The following is a 17,952-nucleotide window of genomic DNA, read 5'->3' as shown; positions in this document are numbered from 1 at the left end:
GGCTCCTTCAGTACACTCTAGAAATCGGGTAGATCACACAGAGCTTTTGTGGGATTAAGGAGCTTGGAGAAATGTTCTTTCCATCTCTCAAGGCGGTCTTTTTCTGTCTGAATAAGGTTGCCCGTTTTGTCCTTTAGGGAGTCCATGCAGATTGGTGACTTGCCTTTTGCTTCCCTCAGTAGCTTGAAGGTTTTCTTTAGATAATGCAATTTTTCTGCTTGTTGCTTATCAGAAGCTATTTGTGACAAGTATTTCTCCCTGTCACAACGAGAAGGCTGCTTTACCAGCTTGAAAGCATTTTTAGGGGTTCTTAAGGGCCATTGAGAAGGGGTCCTTTCTTTACTACTAGCTCATTTGTTTTGTCCAAGATCCAGAGCCTTTGTTTCCTCTTGGTGTGACCAAGAACCTATTCAGCAACCTCTTGTGTCAGGACTTTCGGCTTGGACCATTGGTCTTTGATTTTTTGTGTAGTCAGTAAGGGCCTCAAATCAGTTGTTAAGCTGTAGCTCGAAATCAGCCTTGATCTGTGGACTGAGTAGTTTTGATACATCAAACCAATTTGTTTTTATCTTCTTTTTGTGGGTGCTTAGTCTTTGACTGAATTTACAGATGAGAAGAAAGTGATTGGAGCCATTTGTTGAGCCTGTATCTGCACCTCTGTAGACTCTTGCATCCAGACATGAGCTCCTCCAACATCTTCTGACAAGGAAGTGGTCAATCTGGGCTTTGGTGACCCTGTTGTTAGATCTCCAGGTCACAAGATGGTGCTTCTTGTGCTCAAACTGGGTGTTAACCAGACATAAGTTATTGTATTTGGCAAGCTGTAGCAGCCTCTTGCCATTTGAGCATCTATCTCTGATGGTATGGCATCCAATCACTCCTTTGGTGTTTGCATTTGGTTTACTGACCCTTGCATTAAGGTCACCTGCAAAAAATAGTACATTGCGTCCTGGGACAGAGCCGAGTATTCTCTGCAGGTCAAAGTAGAATGCATCTTTGGCATCATCAGGGCTATTTCTGATAGGCAAAATAGGTATAAGACAATATAGTCACATTACTAATCTGGCCTTTCAGTCTCAGGATAGAGATTCTTGCTGACACTGGTTGCCAAGAGATGACAGATGAAGCAGCAATTGGGTCCAGATGGAATCCAACTCTGTGAAGACCACTCCCATCAGTCAGTCCAGAGTTGTAGAATTTAAATGTTTCTGAATCCACAAGGTCAATTGATTACATCAGTATATTGATCATTCTAGTCTCACAAAGGCAACATATATTGAGACCATACTTTTTCATTTCATTTGCATGGAGCATCTCAGTTGACTCAGCCTTGCAACTTCTTACATTCCAAGAACCAACTTTAAGTTTCTTGGTGGGGATGATTAGCCCACTTCAAATCAGGCATCATCCAAACCTTATTGGTGTTGGCTACTGCAGACACCATAGCATTGATTGCTATATCTGAATCTTCTGTATCCATTGGTGTTTCATGGGAATTTTCTTGACCAGCACCTCCCCAAACTTCTGGCACCCTGTTGCATTAGCCATTCTGCTGGTTGGACTAGGCAACCAGCATAACATTTCACCACTCCACCACAATGAGGTGCAACTTAGGGCTCTCCTCTAACCTCACTAGGGACAGGGGTGTGAATCATAGCTACAAGGTCCCAACCTTAGCTTGGAGCACTCAAGCTTATCAGGCCCTATTTCCCCCTAGGAGAACTAGTGGTTGGAGTGGTTGGACCACATTACCTTAAGATTACCACCAATTTGGACAAACAAGATCTGGAACTTTCTGTCATAGTGGTATTTGACAGTTAACTCTGCTTTTTGCTTGTTACTTTAAATTGCAGCTTGGAGCAATCTAAGGATTTTTAATAGTGTTTTCAAAAACAAAGCAAACAACAAAATACCAATTCTTATTACAACCTATCAAAATATCTTATTATGATAGTTTGGTTCAACTAAAGCTGTTTTCTGGCCACCCAAATCCAACAAGGGTTGTGCAGGTTATTGTTTTGAGTCTATGTTCAATATTGGTTTGGTCTTCCCAGAACCCATGTTCAACCATTTTATTCTGGTGTATTAGAATTTTGAAAAACCCTTGTCAAACATTCTTGGAATTTGTAAATTGAAACACTTTAAAGTTTGGCTGGGTTAATCATGGACAACCTGAAAACTATTTTTATCAAACCCACTCAACACACACTTCAAACTTGGTGTCTGAAAACAACTTAATGTAGCTAACTACATTATTGTACAAACTACAAAACTACATTATTGTAATGATACATTCTTGGCACAAATTTTGTCAGTTCAAACCTTGGCCAACACCAGCTCTACAGTGATGTTGGTAATACAATGCAACTACCCCTTAGACAGTGGTATGAATAAATGTCAGACAATGGATAGGAAGATTATCCTTTGTTAAAGAGGAACTTTGAATATACAAACATATTTACCAAACATAACACTTAAAATGCAAAAAGCAATTTAAAGCTTTTCACTATATTTCCCTTCTTTATGAAAAGTTTCACTATAAATTTTCTTATGGAACTTTGCAGAAAATTAAATTATTTTATTGTTTGTTCAGCACAAGTCTGAGGACAAGTACATACTGAATATGTAAATAATTAATAGAATTTTCATTAAGACTAGACCTAAAACTGAGTCAAGACAAACAGGCTCAAACTAAAGGATTTATTTCTGAAATTAAGACAGATAGTTTTCATGCAATTTTCTAAGCACTAGAAAGAGATGGAATCTGAAAACAACTTCACAAATTGTGATTATGTTGAGTTGGTCTGCTTTGATTAAGGGTTCCACTTAACTCTGGAGTTACAAGAATTGTTTGTGTTTATCAAGGCCCTTCAACCCATCTAAGATTGATACAGAACAAGCTATAGCAGTTCATTTTCAAACAATTGGTGCATCACATAAATGTAATATGCTGTCCTATATTGGTGCAGTGGATTTACCCTTAGCTTTGTAACCTGCTCATAGCTGGGTACTTTAATTTGCCACAGATATCATGGAAAGGATTTATCTATTATGAAGATAGTACAACACAATAACCATTCCTTGATTGCATACATGACCTCTCCCTGTATCAAGCTGTTGATAAACCAACTAGATATAGAATCTTCCAAAACCCAACCCTACTTGACCTTGTTTTCCTTAAGTCAGGACCTTTTGGAAAATATTGAGTACTTATCCCCTATTAGTAAGAGTAACTACATACATATTGAAATACAGTCCTATCTAAAGAATATAACTAATATACTTGTTAAAAAGGTCTTCAGAGATTACAAATCTATCAGAAGGGAACTTAAAATGGTGAACAGGAGTGAAATTTTATAGAGATCAGGAGAAGAGCAATGGGAAAACTTAAAGTTAAGTTTACTCAAAATCCAAGACAGCAACACTACTATACCTTACAGGAAAAAACCAAAGACCCTTCTTGCATGACCAAGAAAATTAAGAAGCAGCTAAAAAACAGATCTTGGAAAAAATACAAAACATTTTTCTCATTTGAAATATTATTACAAATAATAATCATCAAAATCTCTCATTGTTGAGAAAGTACCTGTAAATTCAACAACTATGTTTTCATCAGAGGACCCTTGAATTTTGACAACAATTGTTTCTCATCTACTTTACATGTTCAGTGAAGTTTCAACAGTTACCTATATTTTGGACAGATTTCAATCTGTACAAAATATGTCATGAGCTCATTTTGTGTTGAAAACAGGAAACTGATTGAATTGAATATTTATTTCTTATCTGGGTGTATTGGATATAGTGTCCATGTTTTGCATTGTCAAAATATAATGATGGCTTCAAGAGATGGTGTTCCAAGTCACAACTAAGCAGAGTTATCCTTGTTTTGAAGGAAAATTTCAACAGTGGATCCAAAATTGCACTGTTGAATCATCAGTGCCTCTATCCTACCTTAGCACCATAGCCTCCAATAGGCACTAAAAAAGCAACATTTTCACCTTTAACACTATCAACAAGTTAAATCACTCATCAAACTAGCATACCTTAGTAATGAGTGTGATGCCAAAACTTATACATACCATAATTTTTTTAAGTACAAAATTATATTGTAACTAAAATAGTGACTGTAATTCTTCAAGGTTTGACTAAAATTACAATTTGGAATGTGCATTGCCTTTCTCATGAACAAGTCAAATCAGGCAACTTTGGATTTAGTCTAACACAAAACTACAAATGCATATCATACCTGTTCTGACTGTAAAAGCTGAAATAACCTACCCTTATCAACTGATGCACACAAGGTTATATATTATTAAGACCTAAAAGTTACTCAGTGACTTAGATATCATCCCAAATCAATTCTAATTAGACAGCTTCTTAAGAATTGATGGTCACTTTGGAACTTTAAAGGAATGTCAGCTTGGTAAAGCTTACTGCATTTTGGAATTAATAAGTAAATAAAATGCTGCAAGCAATTTCTTCTTCAACTGAGTGGCTGATCTATGGAAATTCCCTCAACCAAAAGATAATCTTGTCTCCCATAACTCGAACTTTCAAATCTTTTAAGTTTTTATTTGAAAGAACTAGAATGAAAGCATAGCCTAATATTCAATTCAAAATCTAATGCTAAGTTGATATTTCATAGGCTAGTCATGGGTTTATTATGATCAAGTCTAATGAAATTGAAGTATCAATGAACTGCCCTAAAAACATCACTATTTTTGAACAGCCCAAATCAATTTTAAGGCAAGAAGGTCTAACAAGGGCAAGAAAGGCAACAAAAAATCCTTTAGTTTTATGTCCTTGGTGCTTTAACAGTTTATAGGCCTCATTTTGTCATTTGTTAACATTGTCAATAGTTAATGGGTGAAATTGAGACACATTACACATTATGCATAGCCTATTTAATAAGACAAAACTGAACAAAAAAAGTTGATGTTCCAATTATGTACCAAATTAGATACATGCAGATACAAATGTATGATCATTCCACCTCATTAGGAGACATGTAAAGAAAACAATTCTTTCTTCATAGTATGCAAAATAATCCTAGTTAACATATTTTCCAGTATGAGAACCTTTATCTTCACTTTATTCCTTCTTTTTCCAGTTTTGCTATAGAATTTTTGAAAAAAGTCATTTTTGATAAGCATTTTGTCTGTTTTCTAATTTGTTCTGAAAGATATGCTATACAACAATTTTTTTTATTATAGATGGCAGAATCATTGTTTCTAGAATTTTTTTACTAATGATCTGCCATAGCACATATATTTCTATACTTCCAGCACTGCATTTTCACTAGCAACACACATAGATTATTTTAAGATGGCATGGCATTTAGCTGATTTTTCAAAATTGAGTGAAATATTATTGTGAAAAATTATGAATTTCTTAAAAAAACTGGAAAAAGAAGGAAAGTAGTAAAGATAAAGGTTCTCCTAGTGGAAAATATGTTAACTAGAATTATATTGCATATTATGAAGTGAGAATTGTTTTCTTAACATGTCTCCTTATGAGGTGGAATGGTTATACATTGAAACTGATACATGTTTCCACTCTACAAAGATAAATTCCTTCAGCCTACCTTGAAGGAGTAGAAAGGAACTGGAAAATTTTTCCTAGGCCTCATATTTTCCAGGGGGAGAACCTTTATTCTTGCTCCATTCCTTGTTTTTTAAGAAACTTATGAATATCTTAGAACCTATATAATAACAGAGTATATACTCCCAACCCCCTAATGTGCAAATATATTCCCAGAATTGCATTCTGAATCTAAATATAACCTTCATTTGCATCACAAAGGAAATTTACCCCCACCCCTAAATATATCCAAATCAGGGTATATATTTGCATAATCTTGGGTGGGGGTTAAGTTCATTTGAGATGCAAAAAAAGGTTGTATTTAGATTAAAAACGCAATTCTGGGTATATATTTGCACATTAGGGGGTGGGAGTATATAGTTTTTAACATATAGGTTCTGAGAAATTCATGAATTTCTTAGAAAAACAAGGAAAGAAGTGAGGATAAAGGTTCTCCCCCCAAAAACATGTTACCTATGATTATTTTCCATATTATGAAGTAAAAATCATTTTCTTGATCTGTCTCCTTATGACCGGGAGTGGTCCAAAATTTATGCCAATTCAACTACTTTAAAATATTAGAAAAGATACCCTGATCTACAAGTTAACCAAATATCCCAATGGATAGCTAAAAACAAGCACTAAAAGTAATAGACTAGGGTAGAAGACCTCTTTTTGGGAAAAACCACTTTTCTTTGGCATTCTGGAAAAATAACAATGAATTTTTGGACCACCCCTGATTTTAGTACAGCATGATGCAATGTGAGGAAAATAGCAAGAACTCTACCTTCTTTGTCAAATTTTCACCAATAATTTGTCACCATAAATTAAAAATGTGGCCTCTGTCTTGACAAGCAATTCAAAAGAAAATATTATATTTAATATTTGTGATTTATAGAATAAATGTCAAGTAACAAAAGTTATATTTTTAGAATCAGAAGACAATTTGGTAAATTTTTACCAAATCCTAGTATTAATGACTTACAAATAAAGTGAATATACCACTTGGTGCCTTTTTTTATGCTCTTTCCAAATATAATAATCATTTTTGTTGGAAATGAATTTTACCCCCACCCTGATAAATACCAATTCAGGGTGTATATATGCACATTAGGGGGGTGAGGGCAAATTTTATTTCTGATGTAGATGGGAGGTAAGTTTAAACTTTACCCCCCCCCCCCAATGTGCAAATAAATACCCAGAATTGGTATAGAGGGGTGGGGTAAAATTCATTTCTGACGAAAATTATTTTTATGTTTGGGAAGAGCATAAAAAAAGGCATTGAATGGTATATTCACTTTATTCATAAGTCAATAATATGATTTGGTAGAAATTTACCAACAATTCTTCTCAATACCTCTTTGGTAACAATATGTGAGGCTTTTAGTCTTACATAATTTTACTCAATTGGATAGCCTAGCATACTTGTTTTTTAAGCTACCCTACAAAGCTATTGTTGGTCTTTACAATAGCTTAACCAGTATCTTTTCAGAAGGATCCATGGAGTTATTTTTGTTTATGTTTAATTGGGTAATCTATACTCAAGATAAACATCTTGAATAAAGTGAATACACCATTTGATGCCTTTTTTATGCTGATTACAAATATAACAATCATTTCTATCAGAAATGAATTTCATACCCCCCCCCCCTAACCTAACCTAACCCCCACCCCCATATGTGTAAATATATATCCTGAATAGACATTTATAGGGGGGGGGGGCTAAAATTCATTTCCGATAGAAAGTATTGTTATATTTGTAATCAGCATAAAAAAAAGGCATCGAATGGTGCATTTCACTTTAGTTGAAACTCAATAATATGATTTAGTAAGAATTTACCCAAATTCTACCCTCATCCCTATATATAGGCCTACCAATTCAGGGTAGGCTATATATTTGCACATTAGGGGGGGTGGGGTAGATTTTATTTATGATGTAAATGGGAGGTAAGTTTAAACTTTCCCCAGTAAATTTCTACCAAATCATATTATTGACTTACGCATAAAGTGAATATGCCACTTGATGCCTTTTTTTATGCTGATTACAAAAATAGGTAAAATTCTACTTCAGTTACTTTTGGCTATCTTGGAAAGGAGTTGGGTTAGGAAAATGAAACTTTCAGGGATGGATGTACATGCTAAGGTTTGTCCCGGGAAGGTACTTTGAAGTACCTACCTCCACTCATCCCCCCCCTATATAATGGTAAATTACTGCACATTACTAGTTGTTTTTAACTCATATTTCATCCTATATTACTATCATAAATATAAATCACTGCTTACCTTACACAACTTCTGCTTTTAACCTTGTTCATTAAAATATATTCCAAAATCCTATTTAAATCCTAAGCCATTTAATTTTCAACCCATGCTGACTGTTAGTTGTGATGTCATACTTGCCTTATCAGACACCCTTACCCTTAAGGGTAGCAGGCACATGCCAAACAACTCTGTTGATAAGACCATTTAAACTGTATTAATTAGGGAAAGGATTTCACAAGAGAGATCAGTAAAAATAACCTAATCCTTTTTAGAGGACAAATTATGTCATAGGAAGATGTTTAGGAAGCATTAATAGATAGAGTGCTAAAAACATCAGAATCGACTTCAGAGGACACGTTATATCACGGAAAGAGGTTTTTAAAATCCCCCTTCCCCCCAAACTCAAAATTTCCAAAATTTTACTTTAGAATCATTTACATATTTATAAAGCACTAATAGATAGAGAGCTACAAGATTCAGAATGGACTTCAGAGGACACGTTATATCAGGGGAAGAGGGTTTTAAAATCCCCCTTCCCCCCAAACTCAAAATTTTCCAAAATTTTATTTTAAAAGCTTTTTAAATATTTCTAAAGCACTAATAGATAGAGTGCTAAAACCATCAGAATCGACTTCAGAGGACACGTTATATCACGGGAAGAGGTTTTTAAAATCCCCCTTCCTCCCAAACTCAAATTTATCCAAAATTCTACTTTAGAATCTTTTTTAATATTTATAAAGCTCTAAGACATAGAGTGCTAAAAACATCAGAATCGACTTCAGAGGACACGTTATATCACGGGAAGAGGTTTTTAAAATCCCCCGTCCCCCCAAACTCAAAAATTTCCAAAATTTTACTTTAGAAACTTTTTTAAATATTTCTAAAGCACTAATAGATAGAGCACTACAAATATCAGAATTGACTTCAGAGGACAAATTATGTTACGGGAAGATGTTTTAGGAATCCCCCTTCCTTCCTAACTCAAAATCCCCCTTCCCCCCAATCTCAAAATTTTCTAAAATTCTACTTTAGAAGCTTTATAAATATTTCTAAAGCTTTAATAGATAGAGTGCTAAAAACATCAGAATCCCCTTCAGAGGACAAGTTATATCACGGGAAGATGTTTTGAAAATCCCCCTTCCCCCCAAACTCAAAATTTTTAAAAAAGATAATTTAGAAGCTTTTAAAATATTTCTAAAGCACTAATAGATAGAGTGCTAAAAACATCAGAATCGACGAGGATATTTACATCTGTTAAGAAGTGACTATTTCAAATGCAGGAAAAACCCATACTAAGTTGACCTATCTTTCCAATATATTCATAACCCAATTCACTGTTATCTTTGTTCGACTATTCCCGCTGTTTAACAATGAAACAATTAATTAAAGCCGCAATAGATATTAAGAGTTACAGCTTCAGTTTGTAAATGACAATTATTGAGATATGTCTTGCAATTTTTGTGAAATAAATTTCTGTGGTGGTATTGTTCAATTTTCTACTCTTGAGGCAGTCTTAGAGTTGTATTATAACCATGGCATGTTATTGAGAAGCAGGAATTGCAATATTTGTGGCCAGATTTGCGTAAAATATAGAAAATCGTTCCGTTGCCAGAAGTCTAGGCTTATACCTATCCGAGGTGGCCATGAATATTCTCAGGTTAAGTGTAATTTTTCAAAATCGATCTATGACAAAACATGGATGGCTCGTTCACACCTTTCTGAGCTAGAAAATTTCCGTTTTTTGAGGATTTGGCTTCAAATACCGCCTCCAAGGGAGGATTTCATGATCAACAATGTTACTTGTTGTAAACAAACCTTTGTGGATTGGAGCCAGTTCTGCAGAGAGGTTTGTATGTACATATGTCATTCAAACTTCGCTCCTTTGGGAGGAGAAGGAGTCATTGTTGAGATAGATGAAGCCCATTTTGGGAAGCGTAAATATAATAGTGGTCGGATTGTCAAGGGTAAATGGGTATTTGGTGGAATAGAGCGAGGAACTGGCAATTCATTCATGGTTTCTGTGCCGGATAGAAGAAGTGCCACGTTGTTGGGAATTATCCAAAACCGAATCCTGCCAGGGACAACAATTATCAGTGACTGTTGGAGGCCTTATGATTGCCTGGCTAGCCAGGGCTATCAGCATTTGTGCATCAACCACAGCATAAATTTTGTTGACCCTGCAACAGGTACTCACACACAAAACCTTAAAAGAGACTGGCGTGACGTTCAAGACAATATACCCAGATATGGCATAGGAGAAGAACATATGGAAGGATATCTGTCAGAGCACTATTTCAAAAAAAAATGTTCAATCTCCTTGAGAATGCACCAATTTATGAAACATATATTAGAGCTTTATAACCCCAACTAATTTGTTTTTATGGGTATTATTTAATAATTAATGTTTAAAACGTTGTAACAGGAAATTTGGCAATTTACAGTATCTAACCCCATTTGTTCTTAAAGCAATTCAAATGTTTTTGTCCAAATAGTTTAGTGTAGCAATCTTCATTCTTGAAGCTACGAGACGTTATTAAAGTGTAAATAGGGAGAGGGAGAGAGGGGACAGAAGTAAATATTTGACTATAGATTATTCGGTACTTGTTCATTATAAATAATCCACCACTATAAACGAAATAAGTTAAGTTTGGTTACTGTTAATGAAATAAAATAAAATATGGTGAAAATATAATAGTTTATAAAAAAATTTGTTATAAATATGTGTTCATTAGGGGGTGGGGGGTAAAGCACAGCATATATTAAATACCTAACCTAACCTAGGTACCTTTTTCCCTCCCTAAACCCAAAAAAAACACAGTTTCAATATTGTAAACGCAATAAGAAATCACGCTTTGAGATCCATTTGTCTAACAAATACCCGTTTGTCTGGTTTCCTTGTACAGTCTATAGTGGTGGGCTATTTATAATGCACAAGTACCGAATAATCTATATTCGTTTTTATTATTTTTTTTGGAAACCCCTTAAAATTTTGAGTTGGGTAACCACATAAAACATATTCAAATAGCTTAATCCTATAATGATGAAAAATTTTGCTTTTCTTTTTTACATCCGCGATTTAAAATATGTAAAAAATGTTGGAACTTATATAAAAATTTTCTTTTGAGGGTGTGAAGGTTAGTTGATATGAGATTTGATAGCGGGGGGGGGGGGGGGGGGGGGCCGGGGGGCAGCAACCTGCTCGTGGTGCCCCTGCTTATACTCATCTAAGCTGACCATTTCGTTGCAACGTGTTGCACAGGAATAATACTCTAAAATCTGGTTGATAAATTGCCTGTGTAACAAATTTGTCTGAGTTTCGTAAAAGGGGAAACAACCCCTAAAAGTAAAAGATTTTAATAAAACTCATACCATCAAATTTGTGGTTCTTGGCGAATACCCGCCGGAAAATCCCCCCGGAAAATACCTCCCCGCAGAAAATACCCCCCTCCCCACGAGAAATACCCTCACGGAAAATCCCCCCACCCCCCAAAAAAATACCCCCGGGGCAAAGAAGGCTTTTCAAATTTCAAATTATAAACCAGAGTTTAGAGTATGTAGGGGGACTGGGATGAATGGTAAGGGGGATTTCTAAAACTTTGAGTAACCTTTAAAAATTTGTGAGTTATAGCAACGGAACCTTGCAAAATAGATCTTCTGTTTAAATGAAGTACAACAAAATTGTTTTCAGCTTCAAAATTTTTCTCAATCCCAACTTATAAGGTTTTAAATATATGCAAATACATTTCCTAAATTTTGGAAATAAAACATTGATATGGCTTAAAATTCTACTCAAATAACTGAAATTGCATTTTCAGAACTATAGCCAGAGAAAAAGAAACTGATAGCTGAAAATTAAGGTAAAATGTTGTTTTGTCAAAATTTCAATGGGTAATGGGTATTTCAAAAACATCTTCCAATGACATAAAAAACATCTTCCCGTAACATAAATTGTCCTCTAAAGTTGATTCTGATGTTTGTAGCGCTCTATGTCTTAGCGCTTTAGGAATATTTAAAAAGCATCTTAAGCAGAATTTTAGAAAATTTTGAGATTGGGGAGAAGGATTATAGTCATACACACGTCCCGTAATGTCCCAGATACTCTGAAGTAGAGTATTTGTTAATGATCAATAAATCTCTTTTTTATTATTAAATCTAATAAATGATTATAACATAAAATTTTGGACCTGATTTTTGGTGTTTGTAAGGGGGATAAAAAAAAAAACTTAAATTTATCGAAAGTTAAATCTCTCGTAGCGTATGTGTGGGTTAGCACTCTATCTATTAGCGCTTTAGAAATATTTAAAAAAGCTTCTAAAGTATAATTTTGTAAAATTTTGAGTTTGGGGGGAAGGGGGATTTTTAAAACCTCTTCCCGTGATATAAAGTGTCCTCTGATGTCAATTCTGAACCTTTTAGATCTCTATGTCTTAGAGCTTTAGAAATATTTAAAAAAGCTAATAAAGTAAAATTTTGGAAAATTTTTAGATTGGGTGGACGGGGGATTTTAAAAACCTCTTCCCGTGATGTCACGTATCCTCTGACGTCAATTCTGTTGTTCTTCGCAGGCTATCTCTTAGAGCTTTAGAAATATTTAAAAAGATTGTAAATTAGAATTTTGTAAAATTTTGTGTCTGGGGGGACGGGAGATTTTCAAAACCTCTTCCCGTGATATAAAGTGTCCTTTGAAGTCGATTCTGATGTTTTTAGCACTCTATCTATTAGTGCTTTAGAAATATTTAAAAAGTTATTAAAATAAAATTTTGGAAAATTTTGAGTTAGGGGGGAAGGGGGATTTTAAAACCCTCTTCCCGTGATATAACGTGTCCTCTGAAGTCAATTCTGAAACTTGTAGCGCTCTATCTATTAGTGCTTTATAAATATTTAAAAGCTTCTAAATTAAAATTTTGTAAATTTTGAGTTTGGGGGGAAGGGGGATTTTAAAAACCTCTTCCCGTGATATAACGTGTCCTCTGAAGTCGATTCTGATGTTTTTAGCACTTTATCTATTAATGCTTCCTAAACATCTTCCTATGACATAATTTGTCCTCTAAAAAGGAATAGGTTATTTTTACTGATTTCTCTTGTGAAATCCTTTCCCTAATTAATACAGTTTAAATGGTCTTATCAACAGAGTAGTTTGGCATGTGCCTGCTACCCTTAAGGGTAAGGGTGTCTGATAAGGCAAGTGTGACATCACAACTAACAGTCAGCATGGGTTGAAAATTAAATGGCTTAGGATTTAAATAGGATTTTGGAATATATTTTAATGAACAAGGTTAAAAGCAGAAGTTGTGTAAGGTAAGCAGTGATTTATATTTATGATAGTAATATAGGATGAAATATGAGTTAAAAACAACTAGTAATGTGCAGTAATTTACCATTATATAGAGGGGGGATGAGTGGAGGTAGGTACTTCAAAGTACCTTCCCGGGACAAACCTTAGCATGTACATCCATCCCTGCAAGTTTCATTTTCCTAACCCAACTCCTTTCCAAGATAGCCAAAAGTAACTAAAGTAGAATTTTACCCAAATATAGCAATCATTTCTATTGGAAATTAATTGCAGCCCCCCCCCCCTACATATGCCAATTCAGGGTAGGCTATATTTTTCTACCACCTAACCTAACCCTGAATTGGCATATATATATAGGGGGGGGGGGCTGAAATTCATTTCTGATAGAAATGATTAGCCTATTATATTTGTAATGAGCATAAAAAAGACATCAAATGGTGTATTCACTTTATTCCTAACTCACTAATATGATTTGGTAGAAATTTACCAGGTTAGGTTGTAGAAATATATACCCTGAATTGGCGTATATAGGGGGGGGGGCTGAAATTCATTTCCAATAGAAATGATTACTAGCCTATATTCATAATCAGCATAAAAAAAGGCATCCAGTGGTATATTCACTTTATGCATAAGTTGATAATATGATTTGGTAGAAATTTACCCTTTCCCCCACCCCCCTAATATGCAATTATATACCCTGAATTGGTATATGCCTATACAGGGGTGGGGGTAAAATTCATTTCTGACAAAAATGATTATTATATTTGGAATAGGAAACAGCATAAAAAAGCCATCAAGTGGTATGTTTAATTTATTCCTAAGTCAATAATGTGAACAACAAAAAATTTACCCAAAAAAAAATGAATAGCCTAGGCCTATTGCAGTTAAAATTTACCCATGCACAATTTCAGTATGCCTAATAGCAGAGTATTCAAACTTTGAACTATTAAATAAACTACCCAGTATTCACTGAATAATGACATATTTAGTTCTTGAGACTGTGGAATGGGTTACTTACAGTCAATAAAAAACTACAGGCTTGAAGCAGCTGCAATTCAGACAAAATGGCGGCAAACACGTTTTTATAAGGAATTTTCAAGAAGATGAACAGAAGGGTCTAAAAATTCGAAATGAAGCTTCCCTGACAAATATAGACACAGTTATTTGGCAACACCAACAAAGAAAATACAAACAGTCAAATTAAAAATTTTAGTTTATTTTTCCTATAAGAAGCGGGTGCAACGACTCGGTGAACCAGCGGAGAATGGAGCAATATATTTAGAGAAAATTGATAAATTTGACAGTATATATAGTATATAATATAAAGCTATAGGATGTCATTAGAGGGAAGGGGAGGTCGAATATGAATTGTCGAAGACGTAAACAAAACAAAAAAATGAGCGTAAAATTAACAATCTAAAAATGTTTCTCTTTTTTCTAACCCTTGGCATGTCTTCTTCAAAAGAGCCACTATCCCAAACCTTCAATAAAAGGAAATAGGGTAGATTTCTAGTCCAAGTGGAATTTTGTGGGCTATTAAGTCTATTGACTGGCTGATGGGCAGTAGACAATTTAAGTGTATATGTCTTACCTGTTTTTCCTTTGGAATGCAAGGCCAATTTGATTTTTTTGGGGTGCTGATGGGGCAAACGGTTGCAAACGATTTTTTTGGCAGCTAAAATCCATTTAAGCTTGTTATCAAACAGTTCGTGGTAACGAACTATATGCAAGCAGCGAATTTTGATACCAATACATACATGGGCGTATCTATAGCATTTTTTGGGGGGAGGGGGCAGGGAGTGCTATTGAAGTAGGTGCTATTCAAGCGGTGGTGAAAAAAAGCAACTATTTAACAAACGCAAAACTTGGTGCATTTAAAACATTGCGCAATACATTATAAAAAATAAATACAAATTAAACAATCATAAATATAAGTGCTGGTGCTTGGTTTATGCTAAAATTGTCAGCAATGAGCTGCTGCAGACGACAGAAGTATAGCGTAAACAAGCTTTCGCGTGGGCGAAAGTGAATGTCGTATACATTTGGTTTTTTTCAGCCAGATTCACCACTAATGCTCATGGGCGCTGGGTAAGGGGGCAGGGGGGCCATGCCCCCCTGGAAATTTGGGACTAAAAAGTAATTATAAGGAAACCAAAGAAAAGAGAGCAGAATATGGAAAAAACATGAACAAATTGTTTGTTGTCCCATGGTTGGCTGCCTGCCAAAAGATTCTGACCCATAATAACAAAAATATAAGTTTTAGTTTTTGACTCAGTAACCCCTAACCAGTTTTCCACAAACGCTTTTTCTATATGATTTGGTTGGAACAAAACAAAAATCTTCACAGTAATGAATGGTAAGTAAATAACAATCCTTGTCAATAAAAAAGCATAAGAGTCTACCTATTAATAACATTCAGTCAAAGAATCAGCTTTTTATGATGATCTTAAATATGTATTTGTTTATTAGTAATTAGTGCAGTTATTAGAACACAAGAAGGTTCGTCTAATAATAGAAAACCGAAGGAAAACAAATTAATAAGGGGCAATTTCGGTAAGAAAATGCCGTCAACTTTTGCTTGCATTGCAATAGTACCCATGAGCTGATATATGTAGCCGCTATAATCAGAAATCTTTCCCCTGAACGGAATACTAAGAATTTCTGTATTTTCCCCCTGAACTGATAAGTTTTTTTACTTTTATTATCAATTTTTTTTTGTTTCTAGGAGTGACTGTATTTACCTTTTTGTCACTTTGAACAATATTTAATTTTTACAGTTATGAAGCACAAAGGTTTCAAATACACTGGCTTTTTGGCATTCAAAATTAGATTAAAAATTTTGAACTAATATTTTTTATTTAACTACCTCAATCCTAGTTTTGGTGTTATACTTTGAACAAACTACTTTGATAATGCGTTACTTTTTATAAACGCTGAGCCTAAAGGCATGAAATATTTTGGTGTTTGATAACCAAGTGTAAACTGTCGATATTGTTGAAAAAATCTGTCCAACGCTTCGGCATTGCTCAATAAAATTTAATGCTGGAAGTTTATATCTTTGTTTTTGTAAGTAGGCTATTGTTTTGTGTATTTTTTGTTGCTACTTACTTTTTTTATTTATAATACTATTACTTTAATTGACATACTTTTTCCATTGCCTTTAGAAAATTGTTTGTCTCTAAGCCCACATCCTGGTGGAAGAAGCAGCGAGCCTCGCAAGCGATAGGTCAACCTGAAGGTGCCTGGTATCATTGTTCTCTACGCCGAATCCTCGGCAGGAGTCTTAAGTCAAGTCAAGTCTAAGCTTCATTAAATAAAGAAGATAAAACAATTTTTTCAACTGAAAGTAAGGAGCAGTATTAAAACTTAAAACGAACAGAAATTAATATGTATATGAGGAGTTCCCCCCTCCTCAACACATCGCTCTTTAAGCTACAGTTTTTTTGGCACGTTAAAAAAAGTTACTTATTGTTCTAATTAAATGACCCTTGTGTCTTAGGAATCGTTTTTAAAGAATTAGGACAAAATTTAAACTCTAGCGCAAAGAGCGAGATGTTGAAGAGGTTGTGTAGAAAGAGAAGAGTCCAGCAAGCCGGGTTCAGGCCCGGCAGGTCGACGACGGAGGAAATTTTCACTATGCGCCAGTTGATCGAGAAGACGCGAGAGTTCCACAAAAAAGCATACATCGCATTCGTGGACTTTAAGGCTGCCTTCGATTTTGTTGATCGCAGTTCACTTTAGCTGATACTGAAAACTACAGACCTATCCCAGAAATATTGATCGCTTTTTGAACAACTGTATGACGATACGGAGAGATGTATGTAAGTCAATGGAAGACGCATTTCCATATTCTCGGTGAAGACTGACGTCCGGCAAGGTTGCGCCGTCGCTCTCGAGCTCTTTAACTGCGTCATAGACCATGTTATGACCAGGACGAAGAATCGCCTCCAGTTCGGTTTTCAGTTCGGAGACCGGCTACTCTCTGATGCAGACTTCGCCGACGACATAGCGTTAGTTACGGACACCGTCGAAAAGGTCACCAAAGCTCTCCAGGTGCTCTCAGAAGAAGCCTCGAAAGCTGGACTGAAGATCAACTGGCAGAAAACCAAAGTTATGCTCCTTGAGCCCCCCACGTCCCATTCTACCATAAAGGAAGTCAACACCGGAAGGAACCGAGTAGATGTGGTTGAAGACTTCACTTACCTGGGATTCATTCTGTCCAGGGATGGCTTGATCACAATAGAGCTTACATCTCGAATAGCCAAAGCGTCGGCACTTTTTAGGAGGCTGAGCAGCATCTGGCGAAAGCCAAACATGAGCCGCTTTACCAAAATGCGCATTTATAATGCGTCAGTCAGCACCGTGCTGTTGTATGGAGCGGATACGTGGCCAGATGCAAAAGCAATCCTTAGCGCCGTCGATGTCACATAGACGAAGCATCTCCGGAGAATCGAGAGACTTCACTGGACTGACTTCGGTAGCAGCCAGACCATCCTATCACGTACGGCACAAACTCCTTTCTCGATGTAGCTCATCCAGCGTACTGTTCAGTGGCAGGGCTACCTCATTCGCATGTCACCCGACGCCCCAGCACGGGTCGCATTCGACTTCGACCCTACTATACACGGATGGAAGCGACCCAGAGGACGCCCCCACTAGGCGGAAAGACAAGGCTGATGAATTCCTCGCTCATGCCCACATCCCAGTGGAAGAAGTAGCGAGCCTCGCAAGCGAAAGGTCAACCTGGAGGCGCCTGGTCTCATCGTTCTCTACGCTGAACCCTCGGCAGGAGCCTTAAGTCAAGTCAAGTCTAAGCT

General features: G+C 35.8%; 2 protein-coding genes across 2 annotated transcripts in view; both read right to left on the bottom strand.

Annotated features, from left to right (window-relative positions):
- LOC148942902 (heterogeneous nuclear ribonucleoprotein K-like) overlaps positions 1-14,238 on the bottom strand; it is a 72,909-nt gene extending 58,671 nt beyond the window's left edge. The window contains exon 1 of the mRNA XM_089102752.1: positions 14,154-14,238. The gene's annotated coding sequence lies outside the window, so the exon portion shown is untranslated. The remainder of the gene's footprint in view (positions 1-14,153) is intronic.
- LOC148942901 (protein CFDP2-like) lies at positions 489-17,433 on the bottom strand. The gene is made up of 2 exons (XM_089102390.1): positions 17,339-17,433; positions 489-1,017 (listed from the first exon to the last, which is right to left on the bottom strand). The coding sequence occupies exons 1-2, from the start codon at positions 17,431-17,433 to the stop codon at positions 489-491; spliced, it is 624 nt and encodes a 207-aa protein (XP_088958516.1).
- Between the last annotated feature and the right edge of the window lie 519 nt (positions 17,434-17,952).

This window comes from Artemia sp. Qi Xiang Cuo, chromosome 16 (assembly GCF_049724085.1).
Source record: "Artemia sp. Qi Xiang Cuo chromosome 16, ASM4972408v1, whole genome shotgun sequence".
In the NCBI taxonomy this organism is placed as follows: Eukaryota; Metazoa; Arthropoda; class Branchiopoda; order Anostraca; family Artemiidae; genus Artemia; species Artemia sp. Qi Xiang Cuo.
Note: the sequence above shows the minus strand (reverse complement) of the source record. Positions and strands in the feature narration are given on the sequence as shown.